The sequence below is a fragment of the Dasypus novemcinctus genome, chromosome 18 (genome assembly GCF_030445035.2).
Source record: "Dasypus novemcinctus isolate mDasNov1 chromosome 18, mDasNov1.1.hap2, whole genome shotgun sequence".
Classification (NCBI taxonomy): domain Eukaryota; kingdom Metazoa; phylum Chordata; class Mammalia; order Cingulata; family Dasypodidae; genus Dasypus; species Dasypus novemcinctus.
Genome location: NC_080690.1, coordinates 43,413,580 through 43,437,341, shown reverse-complemented (window position 1 = coordinate 43,437,341; position 23,762 = coordinate 43,413,580). Strand labels below are relative to the sequence as shown.

Sequence of the window (23,762 nt, the reverse complement as noted above, 5' to 3'; positions counted from 1 at the left end):
ACCACTCTTGATACTTTCAGATACTTTTCTTGATGTAATCTTCATTTCTATACTCTCTTCCAGGGCTCTCTCTCCTGTCTTTTCTTCCCAAGCTCTAGCACACCCTTTAGTATTTCCTGAAAATCTGGTCTCCTGCTTAGAAATTCTCTCAGTTTCTGTTTATTTGTGAATATTCTAATTTCACCCTCATTTTACAAAGACAGTTTTGCTGGATATAAGATTCTTGGCTGGAAGTTTTTCTCTTATAGTATCTTAAATATATCAGACCACTGTCGTCTTTCCTCTATGGTTTCTGGTGAGAAATCAGCACTTAATCTTTTTGGATATCCCTTATATATTACGCATTGCTTTTCTCTTGCTGCTCTCAAAATTCTCTCTTTGTCTTTGTCTTTTGACATTCTGATGAGTATGTGTCTTGGAGTTGGTCTGTTTTGATTTTTTCGAATGAGAGTACGTTGTGCTTCTTGGGCAGGGATATCTATGTCCTTTAATAGGGTTGGGAAATTTTCTACCATTATTTCTTTAAATATTCCTTCTTCCCCTTTTCCTTTCTCTTCTCCTTCTGGGACACCCATGACATGTATGTTTGCACGCTTTTTGATGTCATTTAGTACCTTGAGACTTTGTTCAATTTTTTCCATTCTTTTCTTCATCTGCTCTTTTGTATGTTCACTTTCAAAGGCCATTTCTTCAAGCTCACCAATCCTTTTCTTCTACCTCTTCAAATTTGCTATTATATAATTCCAATGTTTTTTAAAAATTTCATTGATTGCACCTTTCATTTCCATAAGGTCTGCTATTTTTCTCTGTATGCTTTCAAGTTCTTCTTTGTAGTCATCCAATGTCTTCTTAATATCCTTAATTTCTTTATCCATCACATTGAATTTATTAAGGAGATTTGTTTGAACATCTATGGTTAGTTGTTTCAACTTCTTTATGTCATCTGGAGGCTTATCTTGTTCCTTTAACTGGGCCATAGCTTCCTGTTTCTTGGTGTGGATTATAATTTTTGGTTGTTGTCTTCGCATCTGGCTTACTAGACTTTTTCTGGGTGCAGTTTTTCTCTCTGGTTTAGGGCTTCCTATCATTTCTCCCTTGCTAGTTATGCAGTAGGAGCCAAGCATGTAGTTGGTGCTGTAAGCTGTGGAGGCTCAAGCTGCCCTCATTGCGCCAGGAACCAGTGAAGCTTCTTCCAACTTTCTCCTTTGCCAGGTGTAGGGACAAAGTCATAGCTATGTGGAATAATCCACATGCAGGCCTAGACTGTAGTTGCCCAGAGAGACTGATGAAACTTCACATCCTTTTCTCCCTTACCTGGGGCAGGAATGGAGCTGCAGGTGTGGGAAGCAATCTATGCAGTGCGGGTCCTAAGATGACCACAGTTGTCCTGGTAGACTCTGAATTTTCAGTCTAAGCCAGACAAATTTCCCTGCAGTTACCTGTATAGGCTGGTGCAGAGTTCCTCAACCTCCTCCCTACCAGAGGTGGGGGTGAAGCCTAGCTGGCTGCAGGCTGATCTGAGTGAAAGAAACTGTCAGCCCGGCTTCCCCTGAGACTGGGGGCAGTGTCAGAATGGTGGCTACTGGCCTCTTTCTGACTTGGGCTTGTTCTTACCCCAGCTGTTCCCAGGGTTATCTCTTAGCCAGCCAAGTCTCCCAGTCAGTAGCTGAAAGTGGCAGCCAACCATCTCCTCCTCCCCTTTTTCTGGGAAATGGAGCTCCAATTCCTGTCAAAGAGCAGCTCCTGGGGCGGCTTGTGCTGCCAGAGTAGGACAATCACCGGCCTCTGCTGATTGGCCGGTAATTTCCCAGAGAGGCTGGCACAGGTCCCCCCACAGCTTCCTCCCTGGTGGAGTTGGCACAGGGGCCTAGGCCAGACCTGCAATATGATCTGCATGGGAGGAAGCCGGTCCCCACCAGCACTGGGATTTCCAGACCGCCACGCTTCCCCTTGTGCCAGGCACGAAGTTAAGATGGCAGCTCACTGTCTCTTTCTGACCTGGACAGGCTCAAATCTTAGCTGTTCTCAAGATCATACTGTAGCCCACTGAATTTCCTCATCATAGCTGAAATTGTGCCCAACTGTCTATTCCTCCCCTGCTTTGAGGAAGTGGAGCTTTCAATTACAGACTCAGAACAGCTCCCGAGGCGGCTTGTGTCTCCATTGGAGGATGGGTACCGACCTCCGGGACTTGGAGCACTCTACTTAGAGTCTTCTCTGCAGCCTGGCAGTGTCCTCCTTCTACTCCCCCAGGGATGTTGCAGGATGCTCTTCTGGCCTTCTGCAGCCCCCAAACAGGTGTTTCAGTTAACTCCTGAGAGCACTGGGTGTTTGCTAACTGTCCTGTAGCAGGAGCTGACTCTAGGAGCTCCTTACTCTGCTGCCATCTTACTGGTTCTCTGCTTTTTTTAAAAAAAAATATTTTCAATTTCACTTTATTCTGCTCTAATCTTTATTCCTTCCTTCTTTGCTTCCTTGCTTTGAATTTTTTTTTTCTCTTTTCTCCAGGTGTGTAGTTAGTTCTTTGATTTTAGCTCTTTTTTTTTTGTCTGTCTTCCTTTTTTAATGTAGATCTTTAGCGCTATAAATTTCCCTTTTAGCATTGATTTGGCTGCAGCCCATAAACTTTGATATGTTGTTTGCTCATTTTCATTCGCTTCCAAGTAATTGCTGATATCTCTGGCAATTTCTTCCCTGACCCACTGATATTTGAGAGTGTGATTTGACTTCCATATATTTGTGCCAATTCTACTTCTCCATTTGATTTCTAGCTCCATTCCATTGTGGTCTGAGAAAGTGCTTTTTTTTCTATAGTTTAATCTTTCTAAATTCTTTGAGACTTTTTCCATGACCTAGCATGTGGTCTGTCCTGGAGAATGATCCAGGAGCCCTCAAGAAGCATGTATATATCCTGCTGCTTTGGAGTGTCATGTTCTATATACGTCCATTAGGTTTGGTTCATTTTTTATATTATTCAGTCTTTTTTGTGCCCCTATCAAGATTTTCTGATTGTGATAATGGTATATTGAAGTACCCCTGTATGATTGTACAGGTTTCTAGTTTTCTCCTTACTTTTGCCCATATTTGCCTCAAGTATTTTAGGGCTCCCTAGTCAGGTGCATAAATATTTATGATTTTTCTTTCTTTTTGGTTGCGTTCCCCTTTTATTAATATATAGTGTCCCTTTTTTGTCTTATAGCAGTTTCGAATTTGAAGTCTATTTGTCCAATATTAGTATAGTACTCCTGCCTTTTTTAATTAATGTTTAGGTATAAAATCATTTTCCAACATTTCCCTTTCAACCTGTGTCCCCTGGGTCTATGGCGAGTTTCGTGTAGACAGCATATAGATGGGTCATATGTCCTTGTCCATTCTGCCAATCTGTGTCCTTTGATAGGAGAGTTTAATCCATTTCCTCTAACTTAGTATAGCCTTTTTTTCCTTGAGATTTAATTACATCATTTTTTGTTTTTCTCTTTTTATCCTTTAATTTTTATTAATTTTCCTTTCTATACTCTCTTTCAACCCTCTCTCTCCTTTTTTTTGCTCTTTGATATACAGAACTCCCTTTATTATTTATTCAAAGGCAGTACTCTTCTTGACAAACTCTCAATTTCTGTTTATCTGTGAATATATTAAACTCTCCCTCATTTTTGCATGACATTTGTACTGGATACAGAATTCATGGCTAGCAGTATTTTTTTTTCTTTCAGTGCCTTAACTATGTCATACTCCTGCCTTCTCACCTACATAGTTTCAGGTGAGAAATCACTTAATCTAATTAAGTTTGCTCTTATGTGCTGGATCTCTTATCTCTTTCTGCTTTTAGGATTCTCTCTTTGTTCTAAGCATTTGACAATCTCATAAGTATATTATGTCTTTGGGTAGATCTGCTAGGATTTATTGTGCTTGGCATACATTGTGCTTCCTGGGCATGTAAAACTGCATCCCTCATAATAGTTGAGAAATATGTGGCCATTATTTCCTCGAACACTCTTACTGCCCCCTTTCCCTTCTCTTCTCCATTTGGAATGCCAGTAATAAGTATCTTTCTACATTTTGTGTTGTCATTCAATTCCCTGAGTCCCTGCTGATTTTTTTCCTTTTTTTTTTGGTCTATCTTTTCTACTATCGGTGTGATTTCAGATATCCTGTCATCAACATAATTAATTCTTTCCTCTGTTCAAATGTGCTTTTCTGTGCTTCCAGTGTATTTTTAATTGCATTGTGTCTTTCATCTCTGTAAGATCTGTTATCTTTTTATGCGTGTTTACAATTTCTTCTATATGTTCCCCTAGTGTCTTCTCAGTATCCTTTATTTCTTCCTTCATTTTATTGCATTGATTAAGAATATTTGGACATCCTTCATTTGTTTTTCCATGTTGTATGTTTCCTCCTGCTTTTTTAGTTTGTTTTTTACACTGGGCCATGACTTCCTGTTTCTTAGTATGGCTTGTAGTGTTTTGCTGATGCCTCGGCATCTGTTTATCTTGATGGGCTTATTTAGTTGGTTAGTTTGTCTGTATAGTCTAGGTTTTATTTTTGTTCAGTTTTGAGTTTGGAATCCTCTTCATCAGCTGGTTCCAATTATTCTACTGTGTTATTGTTGTCCGTTTTCAACAGAAAAACAATTAGATCTCCAAAATAGGAAAAAAAGAGAGAAAAGTGAAGAGAAAAAATTTAAATGGACAGGAAAAGAGAAAAAATAAAGAAGATAGAAAATAGTAAACAGGTATTTTTAAAGGTGCAAAAAAGAACCAGAAAGAAAAATAAAATAAAATGAAATAGAATAGAGTAACCAGATGATTGAGGAGAGAAGAAAAGAAAGACAGAACAGGAATGGCAAGAAGGAAGAAAAGGGGAAAAAATGAAAGAGAAAGACAAAAGAAAAAATAAATATAGAAGCCAAGAGAAAAGAAAAAGAAAAATGAAGGTTAAATAATAAAAGATTAAAAGGAGGGAAAAAGAAAAAGAAAAGGGAAAATAAAAGACAAATGGCAAGCAAAGTAAAAGAAGTAAAACAGAAGAAGATGGAATGAAAATAAGGAAGAGGAGAAGAAATCAAGAAGCAAAACAAAAGAAAAAGGAAACAAAAATCTGGGACTAGCTAGTCTCTCTGACTGCCTTTTTTGGCCAGTAGGTCACCCCACACAAAAAAATATATATATACGTTTCCCTCTCAGGCCACCAGCAACTCACTAGTCTGTCCCTCTCTAGCTGCCTGTACCTGCCAATCATTCACCTCACCATCTGGCTTCTCAGCTAGTACAGGGAGAAAGGGGAAAAAAAAGAAAAGAGGCAAAAAAAAAAAACCCTCTAGCCAAGTGCTAGTTGCTCACCCATCTCTCTCCTTCCCTGAGCAGGCTGTGTACAGACCTGTCTGTGGGATAGCACTCAACAACAACTGTCTACCCCAGGGCCAGCCATGTGACTTCCCCTCCTTCAGGGCCAGCTGGGCAATTTTCCCTACCCCCTGCTCCTGCTGGTATGTTTCCTTCTCTGGGAGACTGCTGGTAAACTCCATTCTTCTCTGGGGCCTGCTGAGCAGCTCCTCTTTTCCTCAGTACTCAGCAGGGACCCCTCCCTCTTCAGCGGCCCTTTTCTATTGCCCCTGCAACACCTGGCTTCCCATTTGCCCTGCAAGGCTGTCTACCTTCCCATAGGTTCTACAGGAAGAGTGTAGCCTGCCCCTCCCTACTCTGCCATCTTGGATCCCTCCCCTCAGTATTGTCTATGTACACCATTTTATAACTTCCTTACTAACATTACACCTTTTCCTTTTCTTGTTTTATTATGCCGACTAGAACTTTCAATATTCTGTTGAATAATAGTGGTGAAGGATGACATCACTTCCACAAAATCTATCTTAGGAAGAAAGCATTCAGTCTTTCACCTCAAGTAAAAGGTCAGATGTACCTTTTTTTTGTAGTTGCACCTTATCAAGTTGCAGAAGTTCTTATCCCTCTTTTATTGAGAACTTTTGATCATGAACTGATATATAATTTTGGCACATGAGTTTTCTGCAATATTAATAAAACCTTTTGATTTTTCTTTGGTCTGTTAATATTGTGCATTATATTGGTTGATTTTCAAATATTAAACCAGGCTTGTATTCCTGGAATAAACCCCAGGTTTTATTCTTTACTTTCTTTCTTTATAAATTTTGATGCTGTGACAGTGCAAACAGTATTAATTTCATTGCTCAACTTCAGCAAGGACAGATACTTAATTTTTGAAAACCTTTTATTCAGGTGTTATTGATAAAGCTCTTTAGCAACTCAGTGAAAATACAAAGAATAGCAAAGTTAACACTAATAAATACAAATAAATGGAAATGATAAAAGTTTGCTTTTAAAAGTTGGTTTGAAGGAAGCGGCTATGGCTCAATCGATTGGACTCCTCTCTACCATATGGGAGGCCCTAGGTTCACATCCCAGGGCCTCCTTGTGAAGGCAGGCTTGTCCACTCCTGCGGAGAACTGACGGCTCACACCTGTGGAGAGCTGATGACCTGGGCCCACAGAGAGCTGGCACAGCAAGATGACATAAGAAAGGGAGACATGCAGACACAGAAGAACATGTGTGAATGGACACAGGCAGCAGACAGCAAGCAAGTGGCAAGGGGGTGGAGATAAAGAAATAAAAAATAATCTTTAAAAGAAAAAAAAGGTGGGTTTGAGACTGTAGCTCCCCTGACATCTTCACTGCAACCTCATGAGGGACCCTGAACCGGAACCACCCTTCCAGTAGTACATTCTTAGATTCCTGACCCTAAGGAAATGTTTTAGAAAATTAATTAATGCTATTTTTTTTTAAGATTTATTTTTTTATTTATTTCTCTCCTCCTTCCCAGTCCCCCTCCCCCCCCCCCCTCGCCCCCCCCCCCCCGCCCACCCAGTTGTCTGCTCTCTGTGTCCATTCGCTGTGTATTCTTCTGTGACTACCTCTGTCCTTATCAGCAGCACCGGGAATCTGTGTTTCTTTTTGTTGCGTCATCTTGCTGTGTCAGCCCTCCGTGTGTGCAGCGCCATTCTTGGGCAGGCTGCACTTTCTTTCACGCTGGGCGGCTCTCCTTATGGGGCACACTCCTTACACATGGGGCTCCCCTATGCAGGGGACACTCCTGCGTGGCATGGCACTCCTTGCGCGCATCAGCACTGCACGTGGACGAGCTCCACACAGGTCAGGGAGGCCCAGGGTTTGAACTGAGGACCTCCCATGTGGTAGGCGGACACCCTATCCATTGGGCCAAGTCCGTTTCCCTGTAGTATTGTCTTAATATCCTTTTATTGTCTACAATTTCTTTGGTGATAGCCACAATTCTTTCCTGTTTTTGGCAGTTTGAGCCTTCTCTCCTTTTTGGTCATCTTGCTAAAGGTTTACCAATTTTACTGATATTTTCAAAGAAACAATTCTTTGTTTCATTGATTTTCTCTATTGTTTTTCTGTTTCTGTTTCATTGATTTCGGCTCTTATCTATGTATTCCCCTCCATTTTCTTTGAGTTTATTTGTAAATATGTATAGCTATATACATTTATAACTCAAAGAACATGAGTGAGGTATGCTTTATATACTTTATTTGTACTGTTGTAATGATGGTACCAATACATAGTGATAAATAATGTGTATTTAATGTAAAACATGGAGAACTATTCTTGTTATTTCAGTAGTAGTTGCTATAGGTAATACATTAAATACACATAATTTACCACTATGTATTGGTAGTGAAAAATTGGTACTAAAAAGTTATATGAAGAGATATATACTCAATCCCCTTAGAACAGTGGGGTGGCAGCCAGACTGACCTCAATCCCTGGGGAATGTACTCCACCCCCTTTGAAGACCGAGGTAACTTACTCTTCCTGTATAATGGGATGGAAGGCCCACCCTGGTCGAGTGCCCCTTTCCACACACATGGGTGATCTTGCCCTCCTGGCCTGATAAGATGTCCTTCAGTTCAGACCTAAGCTTTCACAATTCTGCCTCTGAAGTCATTTTTCCTTTAGTCTGTCCCTCTTAGTCCAGGGTGGCAGTGGGTCCATTCCTAAGGATATGGCAAATAATTTGTCAGTTTTGCATGCAGCACGTGGGGGTCCTACCTGTCATACAATAAGACTGTCATACAATAAGACACATCCTTTCTGGAGAGCTGCCTTTCTAATCCTCACTTGCAGTGAAATGGCTGGCTGTTTCCATGCTCAGTTGAGTCCTCACATTTGGCACTATTCTTTGGGGACCTGTTTGCCAGAAGCTCAGAGTGTTCCAAACCATCACATTCTGATTTCTCTGTGCCCAGGAGTTCAGTTCTGAACTTATCCCTTTCCTCTTACATTTTACTATAGGCTGCAAGGAGAAGCCAGGCTGCACTTTTCAAATTTAGTTTGGAAATCTCAACTAAATATTTAAGCTCATCACCTTCAAATTCTGAATTCCATCTAATATCAGAATACAATTTTGACATATTTTCTGCCCCATTAAAACAAGGTTCACCTTTCTTCCAGTTTGCAATGACACATTCATCATTTCAGTCTAAGGCCTCTTCAGATGTACCTTCATCATCCATCTTTCTACCAACAGTCTCTTAAAAGCAACCTAGTTCTTTTCTACCAAACACCTCTCAGTTCTTCACATGGATCCAATCTGTAAATTGTTTCTACATTTCTGGTATTTGCAGTAGCAGCACTGTACTTTCCTGGTACCAAAATCTGTTTTAGTTTGCTAGGCTGCCAAAAGGCAATAAACCAGAAATGAGGTGCCTTTAATAGTGGGGATTATGAGCTTAAAACTTGCAGTTCAGGGGAGTGGATGTAGCTCAAGTGGTTGAGCTCCTGCTGCCTGCTTCCCAGGTATGAGATGCATGTTTCAATCCCCAGCCCCGGTACCTCAAAAAGCTTACAGTTTAGAGACCATGAACATGACAAAATCAATACATCATGTGGCAATGATTTTTCCCTGAAGATTGGTTGCCAGCAGTCCTGAATTTCTCTGTCATATGGCAAGACACATGACAGTATCTGGTGGTCTCTCCCTTCTCCTCCAGGTTTTGTTGCTTCAGCTTCTGGCTGCTTCTGATTTTCTCCCGTTGTTTGAATTCTTCCTGTTTATAAAGGACTCCAGTAAGAGGATTAAGACCCACCCTGGGACTTGCTCTAAATGACGTAATCTAATCAAAAGACCCTTAATTGAAGGAACCTAAACAAAAAGTCCCACCCACAGTAGGCTCACACCCACAGAAGTGGACCTGTGTTAAGAACATGATTTTCTGGGGTACATGTAGTCTTAAACTACCACGGTAATGGTATATGCAATTCTTTGAATTAAAATGTACAAAAAATTGTTTGAAAAGGGAAAATTTAAATTAATAGGAGCTGATGTAGCTCAGTGGTTGAGGGCCGACTTCCCACATACAAGGTCATAGGTATAATTCCTAAACCTGGTACCTCAGAAAAGAAATTATACCATCAAAAAGTCTCTTAGAAATTCTTCTCTTTTGGAAGTTTTATATGTATTAATAAAGAAACATGCTTGTAAATGGTTCTTAGCTTGTAGCTGGAAGTTTCAGAATAATAATCTGTTTCCTTTTCTCTTTTAGTTCCGTTGGCTTAGCAAAAGCAGCTCTGGAAGCAATTAATGGATTCAACCTCTTTGGCAACCAGGTAAAAAATAATAAACTTTGATTATTTATTTGAATTGCAAATTTAATTAATTGTAGTCTATCATTAATAAAATCCTTTCCTTGTAATCAGAGACTATCTGAAATTTATGTAGTCTCCCATGCTTGAACAATTTTACCTTTAGAAATGATTTGTGAATCCTCTGGACTTGTGTTGACAGCAATAATATAATATTCATGCATCTATACCAAAGATGTATTGTGTTAGTAATGGGAGAGTGTGAAAAAAGTGTGTTAAATGTATGCTATGGACCATGGATGGTGGTTGTAGTCTGATAATATTATTTCATAATCTGTAACAAATGTTCCACCACGATGTTGTATGTTGATGAAGGGGTGTTATATGGGAATTCTACACATGTGCATGGTTCTTTTCTAAGTTCACAACTTATGTAATAAAAGTATGTTTTAAAAAAATAATGTGGGTTGGGGGAAATATACACTACATGTAAGACATGGACTGTAGTTAGTAGTAAGGTTTATAGTTTGTAATAAATGTCTCACAACAATGCAAAGTATTCGTGGTGGATTGATGTCTGCGACCCTTGTATGATGTTATGCATGTTTTTTTGTAAGTTCACAACTTTACTATACATTTATTGTTTATGTATTTTCATGCATGAATGATGTACTTCAATAAAATTTAAAAAAATATATAAAACAAAAATTTGTCAATTAAACTTTAATTTTTAACTGAAAATCTTTCCATAATTAAAAAATCTCTTGGTGAAGAATATTTATTTTCTTTGCTCATCAACTTTTTTGCCTCAAATCTCTTGGTCTTTTCTTAGTGCTTTCACATTTCTAAACCTTCCTAACTAAACTATATGTGTTCCATATCAATTCACATGTTGGTAGGTTTTTACTTAATGTGTATTTCATACAGAGAGGAATTTGTATAATATATGCAGGCAGAGATTTGGATGTTCTGGTCTTATGTGAAATGTGAAAAATCTTATTTTCTCTGAGGATATAAGGAAAACCCTAAAGATAAGCTTAAATTTTCTTAAGACTTACATCCAGTTTCTGCACCAGAAAAAATTAAACCAATCACACCACCACGGGATTGAGTTGTCAGTGGAAGGAGATAAAATGTAGGGATTTAAGTAATTACTCTGAATCAAGAAGTAGAGTTATTTTTCTTGAAAATTTTATATAAAGATTCCTAAGAGAGCAGGGTGTGGTGAATTTTCCAAGTGATAATTATAATTAACCCTAAACTCTTGAATGCTGAGTTAGGAGGGATACATTTAAGGAAGTTATGTAAACATGCAAATAACTAACGTGATTTTGTTAAGGCAGTTTTAATGATCTATGCCTCAAGTCTTGAATTTAAGAAAGTTTCAATTTGCAGTATGGTAACATACTCTCTCTCCAGCCTACATATACAAACTAATCTCCCTTCTCTTCTCACTCCATCTTCTTCTGGAGTATTATCTCTGCTAACATCTGGCAACATGAGATAGATACCATAATGAAGATTGACCAAAACATGAAAGGGAAGAGGCAAGCAGCACCTCATTTTGATCACCTATGAGGTGACTCTGGGTCACCCACTTCCTACACTCCATTTCCTCCCAGACAGTATCTAGCTCATAATGTTTAGTCTCCACTAAGGCCCAGTAGCAGGCCAAAAGCTGTTTCCCAAAAGGAGAGTAGTTATCTGCAGAGGATGGCAGCGCTTTGCTCCAAAATCCTAAGGGTCTGTGTAGTGATTCTTCCATTAGAGCCTGACAGAGGCTCCCTATAGCATCTCTATTTGCCACTGACACTTGCAGCACCATTGGATCTGCTGTATCATATGGCCCAAGTGACTGTGCAGCTTGCAAAGCACCCCAGACCTATTGCAGAGTCTCCTCTTGTTATGGTCCCCACTCAAAACTAGCAGCTTTTCTGGACACTCAGTAAATGGGCCACAATAGCACACCCAAATGAGAAATAGTTGTCTCCAAAATCCAAAGAGGCCAACTAAGTATTGTGCCTCTTTTTTGGTTGTAGGAAGAGCCAGATGCAACAGGTTATATCCTTCACTTTGGAAGGAATATCTCTACGTGCCCTGTATGACCAGAACCTAGAAATTTCACAGAGGTGGAAGGCCCCTATAATTTTGTTGGATTTGTCTCTCACCCTCTAACACACAAGTACTTTATCAATAAATCTAGAGTAGTTGCTGCTCCTTTTTCACTGGATCCAGTTAACATGATGTCATTAATTTTATGGACCAGTGTAATATCTTATGGGAGGAAAAGATGATCAGGGTGCCTGTGGACAGTATTATGGCATAGGGCTGGAGAGTTAATATACCCCTGAGGTAAGACAGTGAAGTTGTATTGCTGGCCTTACCAGATGAAAGTAATCTGTTGCTGGTGGTCCTTACTAACGACAATTGAGAAAAAGCATTTGCCAGATCAATAGCTGTGTACCAGGTACCAAGGAATGTGATACCACATCTGGGACAGCAGCTGCAATGGGAGTAATTCACCGTCATCCTCCAAGATCCATCTGTTTTCTGCACAGGTCAAATAAGACAACTGAATTGGGTTGTGGTGGGAATTACCACTCTTGAATCCTTCAAGTCCTTGATGGTGACACTGATCTCAGCAATCCTTCCAGGAATCTGATGTTGCATTTGATTTACTGTTTTCCTAGATAGGGTAAGGAGGAGCCGGCTGACTGAAGTAGAGGTGAAAATTCTCTCTTCTCATTGCTGAAGTCATCATTTCTTTTAAGGCCTTCAGCTGATTGGATGAGATCTCTCTCATTGCTGATGGCAATCTCCTCAGTTGATTGTGGATCTAATCAGCCATAGATTCAATCAACTGACTAATGATTTTTAAGTCCATGAAATGTTCTCACAATAGCAATTAGGTCAGTGCTTACTTGTCAAACTTTTGGGTGCCACTACCTGGCTAAGTTGATATATGATCCTAACCACTACAATTCTCCCCTGGAAATCCTCTGTGCCTCTGGCAGTGATCCCTTGGCATGTGTCAACATTTCTCTCCGCCAGGAAAAATCAACATTCCCATGGAATTCCCACATGTATCTTCAAATACTTTTAACTTCCCTTTCACCTGTCTTACTATTGATGCAGCCATTTGTACATCTAGATACATACATATTCATACATACATAGAAGTAGAGAGGTAGTATGGTTTAACAGTATCTCAGTGTACTGGGAATCAGGAGACTTAAGGTCACTGTATGCTCTGTAGTCTCATAAGTAAGCTCTGTGGTAACTAACTAGTTTTGTTTTTTTTAATGATTTATTTATTTCTTTCTCTTCCTCCCCCCCCCAGTTGTTTGCTCTTTGTGTCCATTCGCTGTGTGTTCTTCTGTGACCTCTTCTATCCTTATCAGCGACACCGGGAATCTGTGTTTCTTTTTGTTTCATCATCTTGTGTCAGCTCTCCATGTGTACGGTGCCATCCTTGGGCAGGCTGCACTTCCTTTCGCGCTGGGCGGCTCTCTTTACGGGGCTCACTCCTTGCGCGTGGGGCTCCCCTACACGGTGACATCCATGCGTGGCACAGCACTCCTTGCACACATCAGCACTGTGCATGGGCCAGCTCCACACAGGTCAAGGAAGCCGCAGACCTCCCATGTGGTAGGTGGACACCCTATCCATTGGGCCAAGTCTGCTTCCACTAACTAGTTATTGGCCTGCCTAAACCTCGGATTTCTCATCTGAAAAATAGATATAATGATAATAAAATCTAACTCAGAACATTATCATTTGAATAAAAGACTTTGTTAGTATAGTGTTTGGCAAAAAGTAAACCCTCTGTAAATGTTTTGTTTTATTTTAATTATTAATGAAATCCTGGTAATACTAATAGGATTTGAAAATATTGAAGTAAATGACCTCTAGAGACGTTCTCAAGGAGGTGGAGAGGAGTGATGAAGTGATGCAGCAGTGTTGAAGCAACAGCCTGGAAAGATAGTATCTCACTCTCCTGCCTTTTGTGGCATTGCAAAAAGTGAGATGTTATGATGCTGTGTGCCTCTGGTAGGTGATTGGCTTTTTTTTTAGTTTTTAATTTTTTTTTACAATCACACTGTCTCTGAAGTATTTGAGTCTTTTTTTAAAAAGATTTTTCTTTTTTCATTTACTTCTCTCCCTTGTCTGCTCTCTGTGTCCTTTCACTGTGTCCGCTTTCATTCTTGTCAGCAGCACCAGGAATTTGTATCTCTTTTCATCACGTCATCTTGCTGCATCAGCTCTCTGTGTGTGTGGTTCCATTCCTGGGCAAGCTGTACTTTTTTCGCATGGGGCGGCTCTCCTTGAGAGGCGCACTCCTTGCGTGTGGGGCTCCCCTACGCGGGGACACCCCTGCATGGCACAGCACTCCTTATGTGCATCAGCATTGCACATGGGTCAGCTCACCACACGGTCAGAAGGCCCTGGGTTTGAACCCTGGACCTCTTATGTGGTAGGCAGACTCTATCAGTTGAGCCAAATCCGCTTCCCTAGTATATGAGTCTTAGTTAATGTTTTCATATATGGAATACGCCCCGTCCACCTTCATATACCCTCACACAAATGCATACCCTGTACCTTTCTTAATTCTGTCCATCTTTGCCTTAGCCCTACTTTTCCCAGTAAGCTTTTATAGGTCACTCAGCCTTAACTTTGAAAGAAGTGAATTGCTTACTATGAAGTCTGGTTCTGAGTTTTAAACATATCTAAGACTAAGTTTCTCATCCTTAGTTGTATATGGAATCATTTGAGCAATTTAAAAATAAAATACTGATGTCTGGACTCTATGCCAGATATTCAAGGCAGAAGTCTTTGTATTGAGATTTTTCAAAACTCCCTAAGAATTCTAATGTGCAGCCAAGGATGAGAACAACTGCTCTTAGCAGAATGAATTCTTGACTTTGTTTAGGTCATGTCTGTTTCCAGCAAAGCTGTGTATGCTTGCTGAGTTTACCTACCCTTTGATTATTTCAGATAGAAATACAGACAAATAATGTCTTCTTTAGCCATACAGATGTCATATCTTGCAAGTAGAGTCTCTCCATCTTGCATTTTTCCCTAATGGTATCCAAGAGTTCCTAGTTTTACAAATTCCATTTTGTCTGTTTATCTTGCAGAGAATTGCAGAAAACTGACTTTGAAATTTCCAGTCTTCATAGCAGTTAAATTAAAAATGGACCTGCTAAACAGTAGCACACTTTTTAGTGTTTGTCTTTGACTGTCACTCTGTATACTTAAAAGAGCTGCAGTTTCATTAAATATCAGTGGCTATGGAAAGATCTGACATAATAAAGAAATGTTCCTATCCAAACAAAAATCCAAACGCAAAAAAACCTTCTCAGGACCCAAGGGAACCTAGACCAGATGGATGTTCTCCTCAGTTATTTCTAAAGACTGTCAGTACAGTGTTTTTGAAAGATCTAACTATATATGTTTAACCAAATTAATTTAGAGCTTTCAAAAGTATGTCCCCTGTTTGTGGCACCTCAAAGAGTGACAGATCTTTAGAACCAAAGTGCCCTCTTTCCAAATGAATGGTCATTTTGTTGAGGTAACTTTTTTAAGTCACACAGCTAATGTGGGACAGACACAGAAATTAAAGCAAAGATACTTGGTAATGAATTTGCATGATCAGATATTCAAACAAATTTTAGATGCTTTCTACCTTTAGGAGTTAGGAGCTCTTCATTATCTTTGAAAGTTCTTAATTCTGCCTCTGCATAATAATTACTGAGTTTGTAAAGGAGGTACCCACTTCACAAACATTGAAAGACTTGTATTTTGCCCTTTTTGTGCTTCAAGGTATGATATAAGACGAATGTTGATTTTTATTTTTATGGAAAATGGATGGGTAGAATAGACTTTTACCTTTGGTTATGATTTTTATTCTTTCCTATATTTCCTTTTTTTAAATAATCAGATATTGTTTATCATTGTTCAAGGAAAAAAATCATGATTTAAATCTTCACTATGGGGAAATGGACTTTGGCCCAGTGGTTAGGGCGTCCGTCTACCATATGGGAGGTCCGCGGTTCAAACCCCGGGCCTCCTTGACCCGTGTGGAGCTGGCCATGCGCAGTGCTGATGCGCGCAAGGAGTGCCATGCCACCCAAGGGTGTCCCCCGCATGGGGGAGCCCCACGCACAAGTGCGCCTGTGAGGAAAGCCGCCCAGCGTGAAAAGAAAGAGCAGCCTGCCCAGGAATGGCGCCGCCCACACTTCCTGTGCCGCTGACGACAACAGAAGCGGACAAAGAAACAAGATGCAGCAAATAGACACAGAGAACAGACAACCAGGGGAGGGAGGGAAATTAAATAAATAAATAAATAAATCTTTAAAAAAAAAAAAATCTTCACTATGAAACTATTTTTCAAAGTTGTTTATTTTTTGGAGCACTCTCTAACTTTGCTTCATGACTAATTTGCAATAAAGGTTAATTTGGGTCAGAGGTACATTTAGAAACATATATAATCCTCAATATTAGGAATCACATTTTATCATGGTCTCGAATACATTCTATATAATATAGTGACAAGTATATTTTAATTTTTAAGTAATTTCATTTAATATTTGAAAGTATTTTAGCAGTAATATTTAAACAAATGATAATTTACACCCAGCAAATGTCAAAGACATGGTTAAGCAACAATTTTGTTTTCCCCATATTTAAGTCTCATCTCTGCTCTTCTGAGATCCTGAGAATTAATGCTCAGCTTACTTTTACTTCTTGTAGTATGAAAATTCCTTCAACTGTATATGGGCAGGGTGTTCTGTTGAGGAGAGAGAAGCCTGACTTGTGAGAAGGACTATTGGAAGCTTCTTTTAGGTCAGTAGGTAAATGTGGCAGAGAGGAATTGCCCATCAGTGAATATACTTTTTGTGAGAATACTGCTCTCTAGGCTGTGACATAGAGCAAAGTGTCAGTATAATGCTGGCTTGTTGAAGAACATCTGCTAACTATAGTTTTGTGGAGTGGTTTTACTTCCAGAAGAATAATAGGAAAGACCATGTACAGATTTAATTTGATCCTAGATAAGGGCAAGAAACTATTAGCTCAGACTCAGAAGAGTGGGAAAAAGAAAGGTCCAGACAGTCCTCCAAATCATTTCACTTTCATCTGAAACTGAGGAGATCTGCAATGTCTTGTCATCACAGATGGCACCCTTGACTTCAAGGACCATCTCAAAATTGTTCGTTATGGTTATGGAAACTGATGGAGACGTGGATGGTTTAATGCTTCCCCACCATTGGAACTCAAGTTCCAATGCCAGTGGTTAGTTAGAATCATTTTGTAGTTCATTTACTAGGACAAAAACAATCATAGAATCTCAGTTTGGGGGTAAAATTTGAGCTATCGGTTCTAAAATATACGCTCTTTAGGGATGGTTGGGATATTATGACATAAATTGTGATGATTTCAGGAAATAGATAAAAATAAAATATCTAAAAAATATGTATGTCCAAAGACTTTAAATCTTTGATCTGTTCATATGCCAGTTGAGCCTGAATTTCAGCAGAGTTGCAACCAAAGCCTACTCTCCAGTTTATCAGACTCTCCCAGGACAACCAACAAAAGGATGATGGTGGACAACGCCCATGCCAAAAAACAGAAAGTATCTGCAACTGCAAGTGAAACAGTTGCGTCTGCCCCATGGGATCTAATACCCGGTCAGTCAGAAGCAGAGCGGGCATCACCATCCCAAAATTCTCAAGACTGAGAAATGTACAAACATAAGAGGGTAAAGCAACTATGGACCAAAGTAAACTTAATTAGTCTAGTAATGGCAGAACTTGTAACATTGATGTAAAGATAGTGATTATGAGGTTATGAGGGCAGGAAGAGGGAAGAATAGGTGTAACATGGGGCATTTTGGGGACAGTGGAATTGTTCTGCATGATATTGCAGTGATTGATATAGGCAATCATACTTTTTGTTTAACACCCATAAAATTGTGCAGTGCAAAGTATAGACCAAAATGTAAACTGTAGACTATTGTTAGTAGCAGTGCTTCAATATTTGTTCATCAGTTGTAAGAAATGTACCACACTAATGAAAGATGTTATTAATAGGGGAAAATGTGTGTGTGGGGGGGTACAGTGTATGGAAATCCCTTATATTTTCCATGTAACTTTTCTGTAATCTGAAATTTCTTTAAAAATAAAAATATTTATGTATGTAAAACATCATTCATATTCCTGTCTTTAATTGGAGAAATCAGTATATTGACAAATGAGTTGAGGCCAGAATCAGAAGATGATGATTAGAGAGATTGCTTATTTCATGCAGTGTGGTCAATGTCTTTGAAATTTGCACACCTAAAATAAATGTGTCTGATGAATTAAAGTAGATGATAACTAATTCCATGTGTGGGCTCTCCTAAGTGACTTTTGTAAAAACTCACTTCTGAATGGGTAATATTTGCCCATGGCCTTGGATGATTTTATCCTGAAAATCTGGGCCATGATGCCTGAAACATGGCATATTTTTGTACTAGGTCCACCAGATGATATAGTAAGTATTCTTTAATCTTAGTGTCAAAATATGCTAAAAATATGAGATTATTTTTCCCTTTGTGTGTATATTTTAGAGGCTAGAAATGGAAAACTGAGATCTGAACAAATATTTTGATGTATTTATATAACAAAGCCATTTATTTATGGCCAGGAAATAGAAGTTGACTGTTGATGTTAATGAAATAATGGAGATAATTGCCAAATTTGCCATTTCACTTCATTATTTATAAATTACCCTACCTTTCATTGTATCTTTTAATAATACAATTCAAGGCAGGCAAATTTGGCAGGTAATTAATTTTATTAATAAATTACAACGTCTATTGTTTTGCATATTCACAGGTTTCCAGCACATTATTATACCCATTCCTTCCACTGAGTTTTGTTCTAACGACACTATTTGCTTCAGTTTCCTCAAAATTTCGGATGCCAGCTTTGTCCCTCACCTTTCTCACAAAGTGCCCAACTTCCCTGTTTTTTTCTCGTTAACTCTAGAGGTTCATTGCCATTTTAAAATTTCATCTAAGTAATTCACTCAGCACTTAGTCATGTACTGCTATATGCAGTTTTGTGTGTGTGTGTGTGTGTGTTTTAAATCATACTGTTCAAGACTGTTTATCACCTGGGTCACTCCTTGAGAGCAAAGGTTAAGTTTGATCATGTGTGTATTCATCAAAGGGGAGAGGACGGTATTTTCCAAGCAGCAGCTACTGCATAAAGCTTTGTTGAACAAATAAAAATGGGAAGTCAGGACTCTCAAGTAATAGAAAGAACAGTTTAGCCTAATCTGATTTTGTTGAGATCGCGCCACTAATTTCCAGTTCATTTATTAATTCACGTCATAGTTAGACGATTTAATAAAATGACAAATGAGAAATCTTTCTTTGTGAGTTCATATTCAGGTACAAGCATGTGTTAACAGGAAAAAATAACATCCCTGTAGGGAGTCTAACATTTTGATCTAGGGCATAGTGCTACTAGATTTTGAAGTTTCAGGCTAGGTAATTGATTCGAGGTAGTTTAGTTTCAAGGTGAATACATTTTTGAAGTAGCTGAATTGCAGTGAGACTTAGAGGTAATATTGAATCTGCATGAAATTTATGATAGCTCTCTTTCCCTTTCCCCACATATTTTTTCTGAGTATTTTCTTTTATTGGAAACAGTCATTATATTCCCATTTCATTCTCTGCATTTTCAAAATATTCACCTCCCCAGGAAAAGTACAAATATGTGTTTACTCACAATTTTACCCTTAAATGTAGAATATATACATGGCTAAATAGTAAAACTTTTTAACCCAGATTAGTAGGTAAATAGACATATCTTTTACATCTGTCTTTTTCCACATTTTTGTGAAATGTGAAAAGATTTGTTTTCCAGTTCTTGGTTCTTGGTTAAAAGATATGTTTTTCCAGTGTGGAAGATTGTGTAATCTAGTGGTTAAAGTGTGGACTTCTGTGTCAGAGACTTCATTTTTTAACTCTTGCTGTTAAGATTTAGTACCCTTTTCAGTAAAATGAGGATAATTATATCTATACATGTAGCTTAAATGAGGTTATCCTTGTGAAGCATAAGACACACTACCTTATATACATACTATTAGCTAGTATTATTTGAATTATTTGAGTTCTTCTGTCTTCATATTTTAATCAAGATTTTTACATCCATAATGATAGATTATATCTAATTATAATAGGATCTTATAATCAACATGCCTTATTAGAAATGTGTGATCCAGGTTTTGTGAATCTGAATTCGTTCCTGCATTACTCCTTGTCAAAAATTTTAGCTACGCTATTTGTATTTTCATTAAAATAAATGTTATTAATTAGTTGGTTATTTTATAATCAGTATGTTTTGATTTACAAGAAAACCAAGATAAAAATAGGAAAAAATTTAAACATTTTTTGTTTATAAACTGAATATGTTTATTGTAGGAAATTTTTAAAATACTGCAAGTATAATAAAACAAAATGCAAATCTTCTATAACCCTACCAATAAACTAATGTTATTATTTTTGTGAAATTTCTTGCAATCAGAATGCCAAGTGCTCTACAGGTCCTTTTTCTTACCTTAGGAAGTGTTTTTCTCTTGTTTCAGGGCTGTTCTTGGTCAGTTATATTTGTGGATCTCGATGCTCACAATCGCAACAGGCAAACTTTGTGCTCACTGTTACCCAGAGAATCAAGATCTCACGTGAGATATTTTTGTATTAAAATATGAGCTACCATTTTTGATTGTTATGTAGTTTTGTTTTATTTTCCAAGAAAATACTGTAAAAGGTTAGAGGTTATCAAGAAGATGTAATAAATATTGCCCCTTGCTTCCCTGGCATTCAGATGTCTTACTAAAAGAGTGAGCAGAGTTGTGGGCAAAGGTAGAGTTTTGTTCCTTGAGTCTTTGTATGACAGTAGATAATGAATATATTCTTTAGAAATAGCACCATATTTTACCAAAATGAATCTTTTTTGTTTTAGAATATTAAAAATATTTTTCATAATTTATATTTCTTTTGAATAAAATTACCTCTCTTTTCTTGTTTCTTTTCTCTCATTCATTTTACTTTTTTCCTTTGGTAAATTTTCTGATTGAAAGTCTTTCTAGTGATTATTTGTGGCTCTATTCTTAGAAAACATCCAAAATTGAATTACTTTATTTTAAAATTACTTTTTTATATGTGATGTAAGTTGATGATAAAAGTGAGACAAAAATCCTCAAATAAGCAAAAAATAATAATACAATATCCATCTATTATTCCGTCATTCAGATTTAATCTTAGGATGCCTATGTTTGGATTTATGTATTTCTGCATACTTTATGCACACATACAATATTCTTATTTTACAAAATTAGATCGTTAGTGTTCATAATGCTTAGTAACCTAGTCCTATGAATGAAAAACATGTTTCCATATCAATAAACATATTTCTAAATTTTAAATGGTCAGCTAATTGTTGCTTATTTAGATTGTTTTCTGTATTTCACTATTATAAGAAAGTGGTTATAACAGAGTTATGATAAATTATTATTGGTTTTAAATTTTTACGTACTTAATATTTTAAAGTTTGAATTCAGTGTTGAACATTGAATATAGTCTTTATTAATGAATAAAGTTTTATCTCTGCTGTAAAGTTTACTAAAGCATGCCGCATAAACATATCTCTTCCTCAGGGCAGAGAATCGCACTGTTATTTAGGTAACTTTATTCACTTTTCATCTCCATGATGCTTTGGCTTTGTTGATCTTGTCACTGCAGACACTTAAATTCTGTTTTTTTTCTTATGGTCTCAAGAACACAGATGCTGCCCTGATCCCCTGCATCTCTTATCCTGCATTTGCCCTAGATGATGAAGCTCTGTTTAGCCAGACACTTGATAAAGTGGTTAGAAAATTAAAAGGAAAATATGGATTTAAGCGTTTTTTGAGAGATGGTTATAGAACATCATTGGAAGATCCCAACAGACGTTACTACAAACCAGCTGAAATTAAGGTATCAAACACCTCCCACAGCAACATCGCAGAGTGGTCAAAGCAGAATCAGGAGGCAGACTTCTTGAGTTTGAATTCTACCTCTGCCTCTGCCTCTTACTAGCTGTGTGGCCTTGGGCAAGTTAATTAACCTTTCTGCTTTTAATATTCTTCACTGGTAAAATAGTCATAGTACCTGTCTCATGAGGTTCATGAGAGTATTAAATCAGTTAATATATATAAAAGTGCTTACAATAGTGCCTGGCATATTGTAAGTGCTTCATAAGTGTTAGCTCTTTTTACCAGTCAGGTTCTCTTGCTCATATAGGGCCACTTTGATTCACTGACTGATTATTTTTTCTATTGCATTTTCAGCCTTTTTCCTGCCTTCTACATATATCTACTTGTGATCCAGTTTTCAATCTTTTAAGTAAATACTGTCATTAAAACTCATACTTCTTTCCTCTTCCTTTTTCTGTTTCATTTAGATATTTCCCTTTGAAATATAGGCCTTCTAAATTTCAGTTTTAAAATATTTTATTTTTCAAATATACATATGCACAACTATTTCCAGCTTAATATTAACTATCTTTATGCCTTTCATAAAAACTACCAGCCTAACCCCTCCAAAACATTAAAATAATAATAAACATACATATATGTACATTGCTAGAGGCAAATTATCTCACATTTCCTTTAGTGGAATAGGTTGAAAATCATTTTGATAAGGATGGTCGTAACTTTGACTCACTCATCGGAAAAAAAATAAGACCCTTTCCTCAGGAATTATTTATAGGAAATGTCTAGGCAACATTGTAACTTGTAATTTGTTTGGTAATTAACTCTTAATTAGTTTTGCAGGACAAGCTATTTGTTATTTTATTTAATTTCACAGCTGACTACCATTTGGGAATATTTTAGGAACAATTTTATTTACATTTTTGAGATTTTCCTGCAGTCTGTTACATGGGGTCAAAACACATTCAAATGTTTCTTTTCTATTTAATTCAGGGGTTCTTAACCAGGGGTCCATGGATCCCCAAAGGGTCTGTGAAAAGATTTCAGAGGGTCCATGAGCTTGAATTGAAAGTTCAAAAAAAATATTGGGGATGTGTTGGTGCAGGTGTCATACATTTATTAAATAATACACAGTATAGTGTGGACTTAATAAGAGGTCTGTGGTTTTCACCTGACTGGCAAAGGGGTCTGTGGAACAAAAAAGGTTAAGAACCCCTCATTTAATTCATTTTTGTGCTGATTTGCACTTGTATTTGAATTGGATCTCTAGTAGTTACCTCGCTGCATATTTTCACCTACCAGTGAAAATATGTAAGCCTAGCACACCTCTACTTTTAAAACTTCTGTTGCAAGGAAAACCAAAAACCATGTGGGTTGTTGGCATCCCAAAATCAGGACATCCATCTCAGTTCAGTGCTCATCCCTGCTTTGACTGTCAGTCCTGCTACGAGCTCCCCTTGAAAGCTTTTCTAGCCTTTTCCCATTTCTTCTTAAGTTTTCAGACTTGATACCTTTTTTTTTTTACCAAATCAATTTTATTGATACATATTTAAAAAGTATAATATTCGTCTGAAGTGTACAATCAGTGGTATTTGGTGTAATCATATTGTTGTGCATTCATCACTTCAGTCACTATTATTTTCATTATTTTAATAGTAATAATAATAATAGTACACAAAAAACAAGACAGTTCTTCACCTCTCAATCTCTCTGTTTCGCCTGCTGTACATAGCTATTATTTCTGGTTATTCTTGCACAATTATTTACTTATTAAGCAGTTTTATTGAGATGTATTCACATAACATATGATCTATCTAAAGTGTATTATCAGTGGCTTTTAGTATTATCACAATGTTTTGCATTCATCATCACAAGAAATTTTAGAACAATTTCATTAATCCAGAAAGAAAAATGCCACATCCCTTAGAATGCGTTCCCTAGCCAGACTTGATTTCTTACTTACTACTTGATAGACTTTAATTTCTGTATGCCTCACCACTGCATTCATACTTATCCCATCTCTCTTATCTCATGGAAGATGCTGCCCTTCAATCTAAGTAAACCTCATCATATGCCACATCTTGTTCTCTATTCATTCCTTGAGACCCT

At 37.7% G+C, this 23,762-nt stretch overlaps 1 protein-coding gene across 16 annotated transcripts in view; it reads left to right on the top strand.

The window, feature by feature from the left end:
- The window catches only part of PHKB (phosphorylase kinase regulatory subunit beta), a 258,670-nt gene that overhangs the window by 101,610 nt on the left and 133,298 nt on the right, over positions 1-23,762 (top strand). For 13 of the 16 annotated variants that reach the window (XM_004457055.5, XM_058280056.2, XM_071209177.1 and 10 more), the window contains 3 exons: positions 9,593-9,656; positions 20,268-20,363; positions 21,460-21,657. In XM_004457055.5, coding sequence (XP_004457112.1) covers positions 9,593-9,656; positions 20,268-20,363; positions 21,460-21,657 — 358 coding nt within the window. The remainder of the gene's footprint in view (positions 1-9,592; positions 9,657-20,267; positions 20,364-21,459; positions 21,658-23,762) is intronic. The other 3 variants (XM_071209181.1, XM_071209183.1, XM_071209182.1) reach the window with 1 other exon arrangement.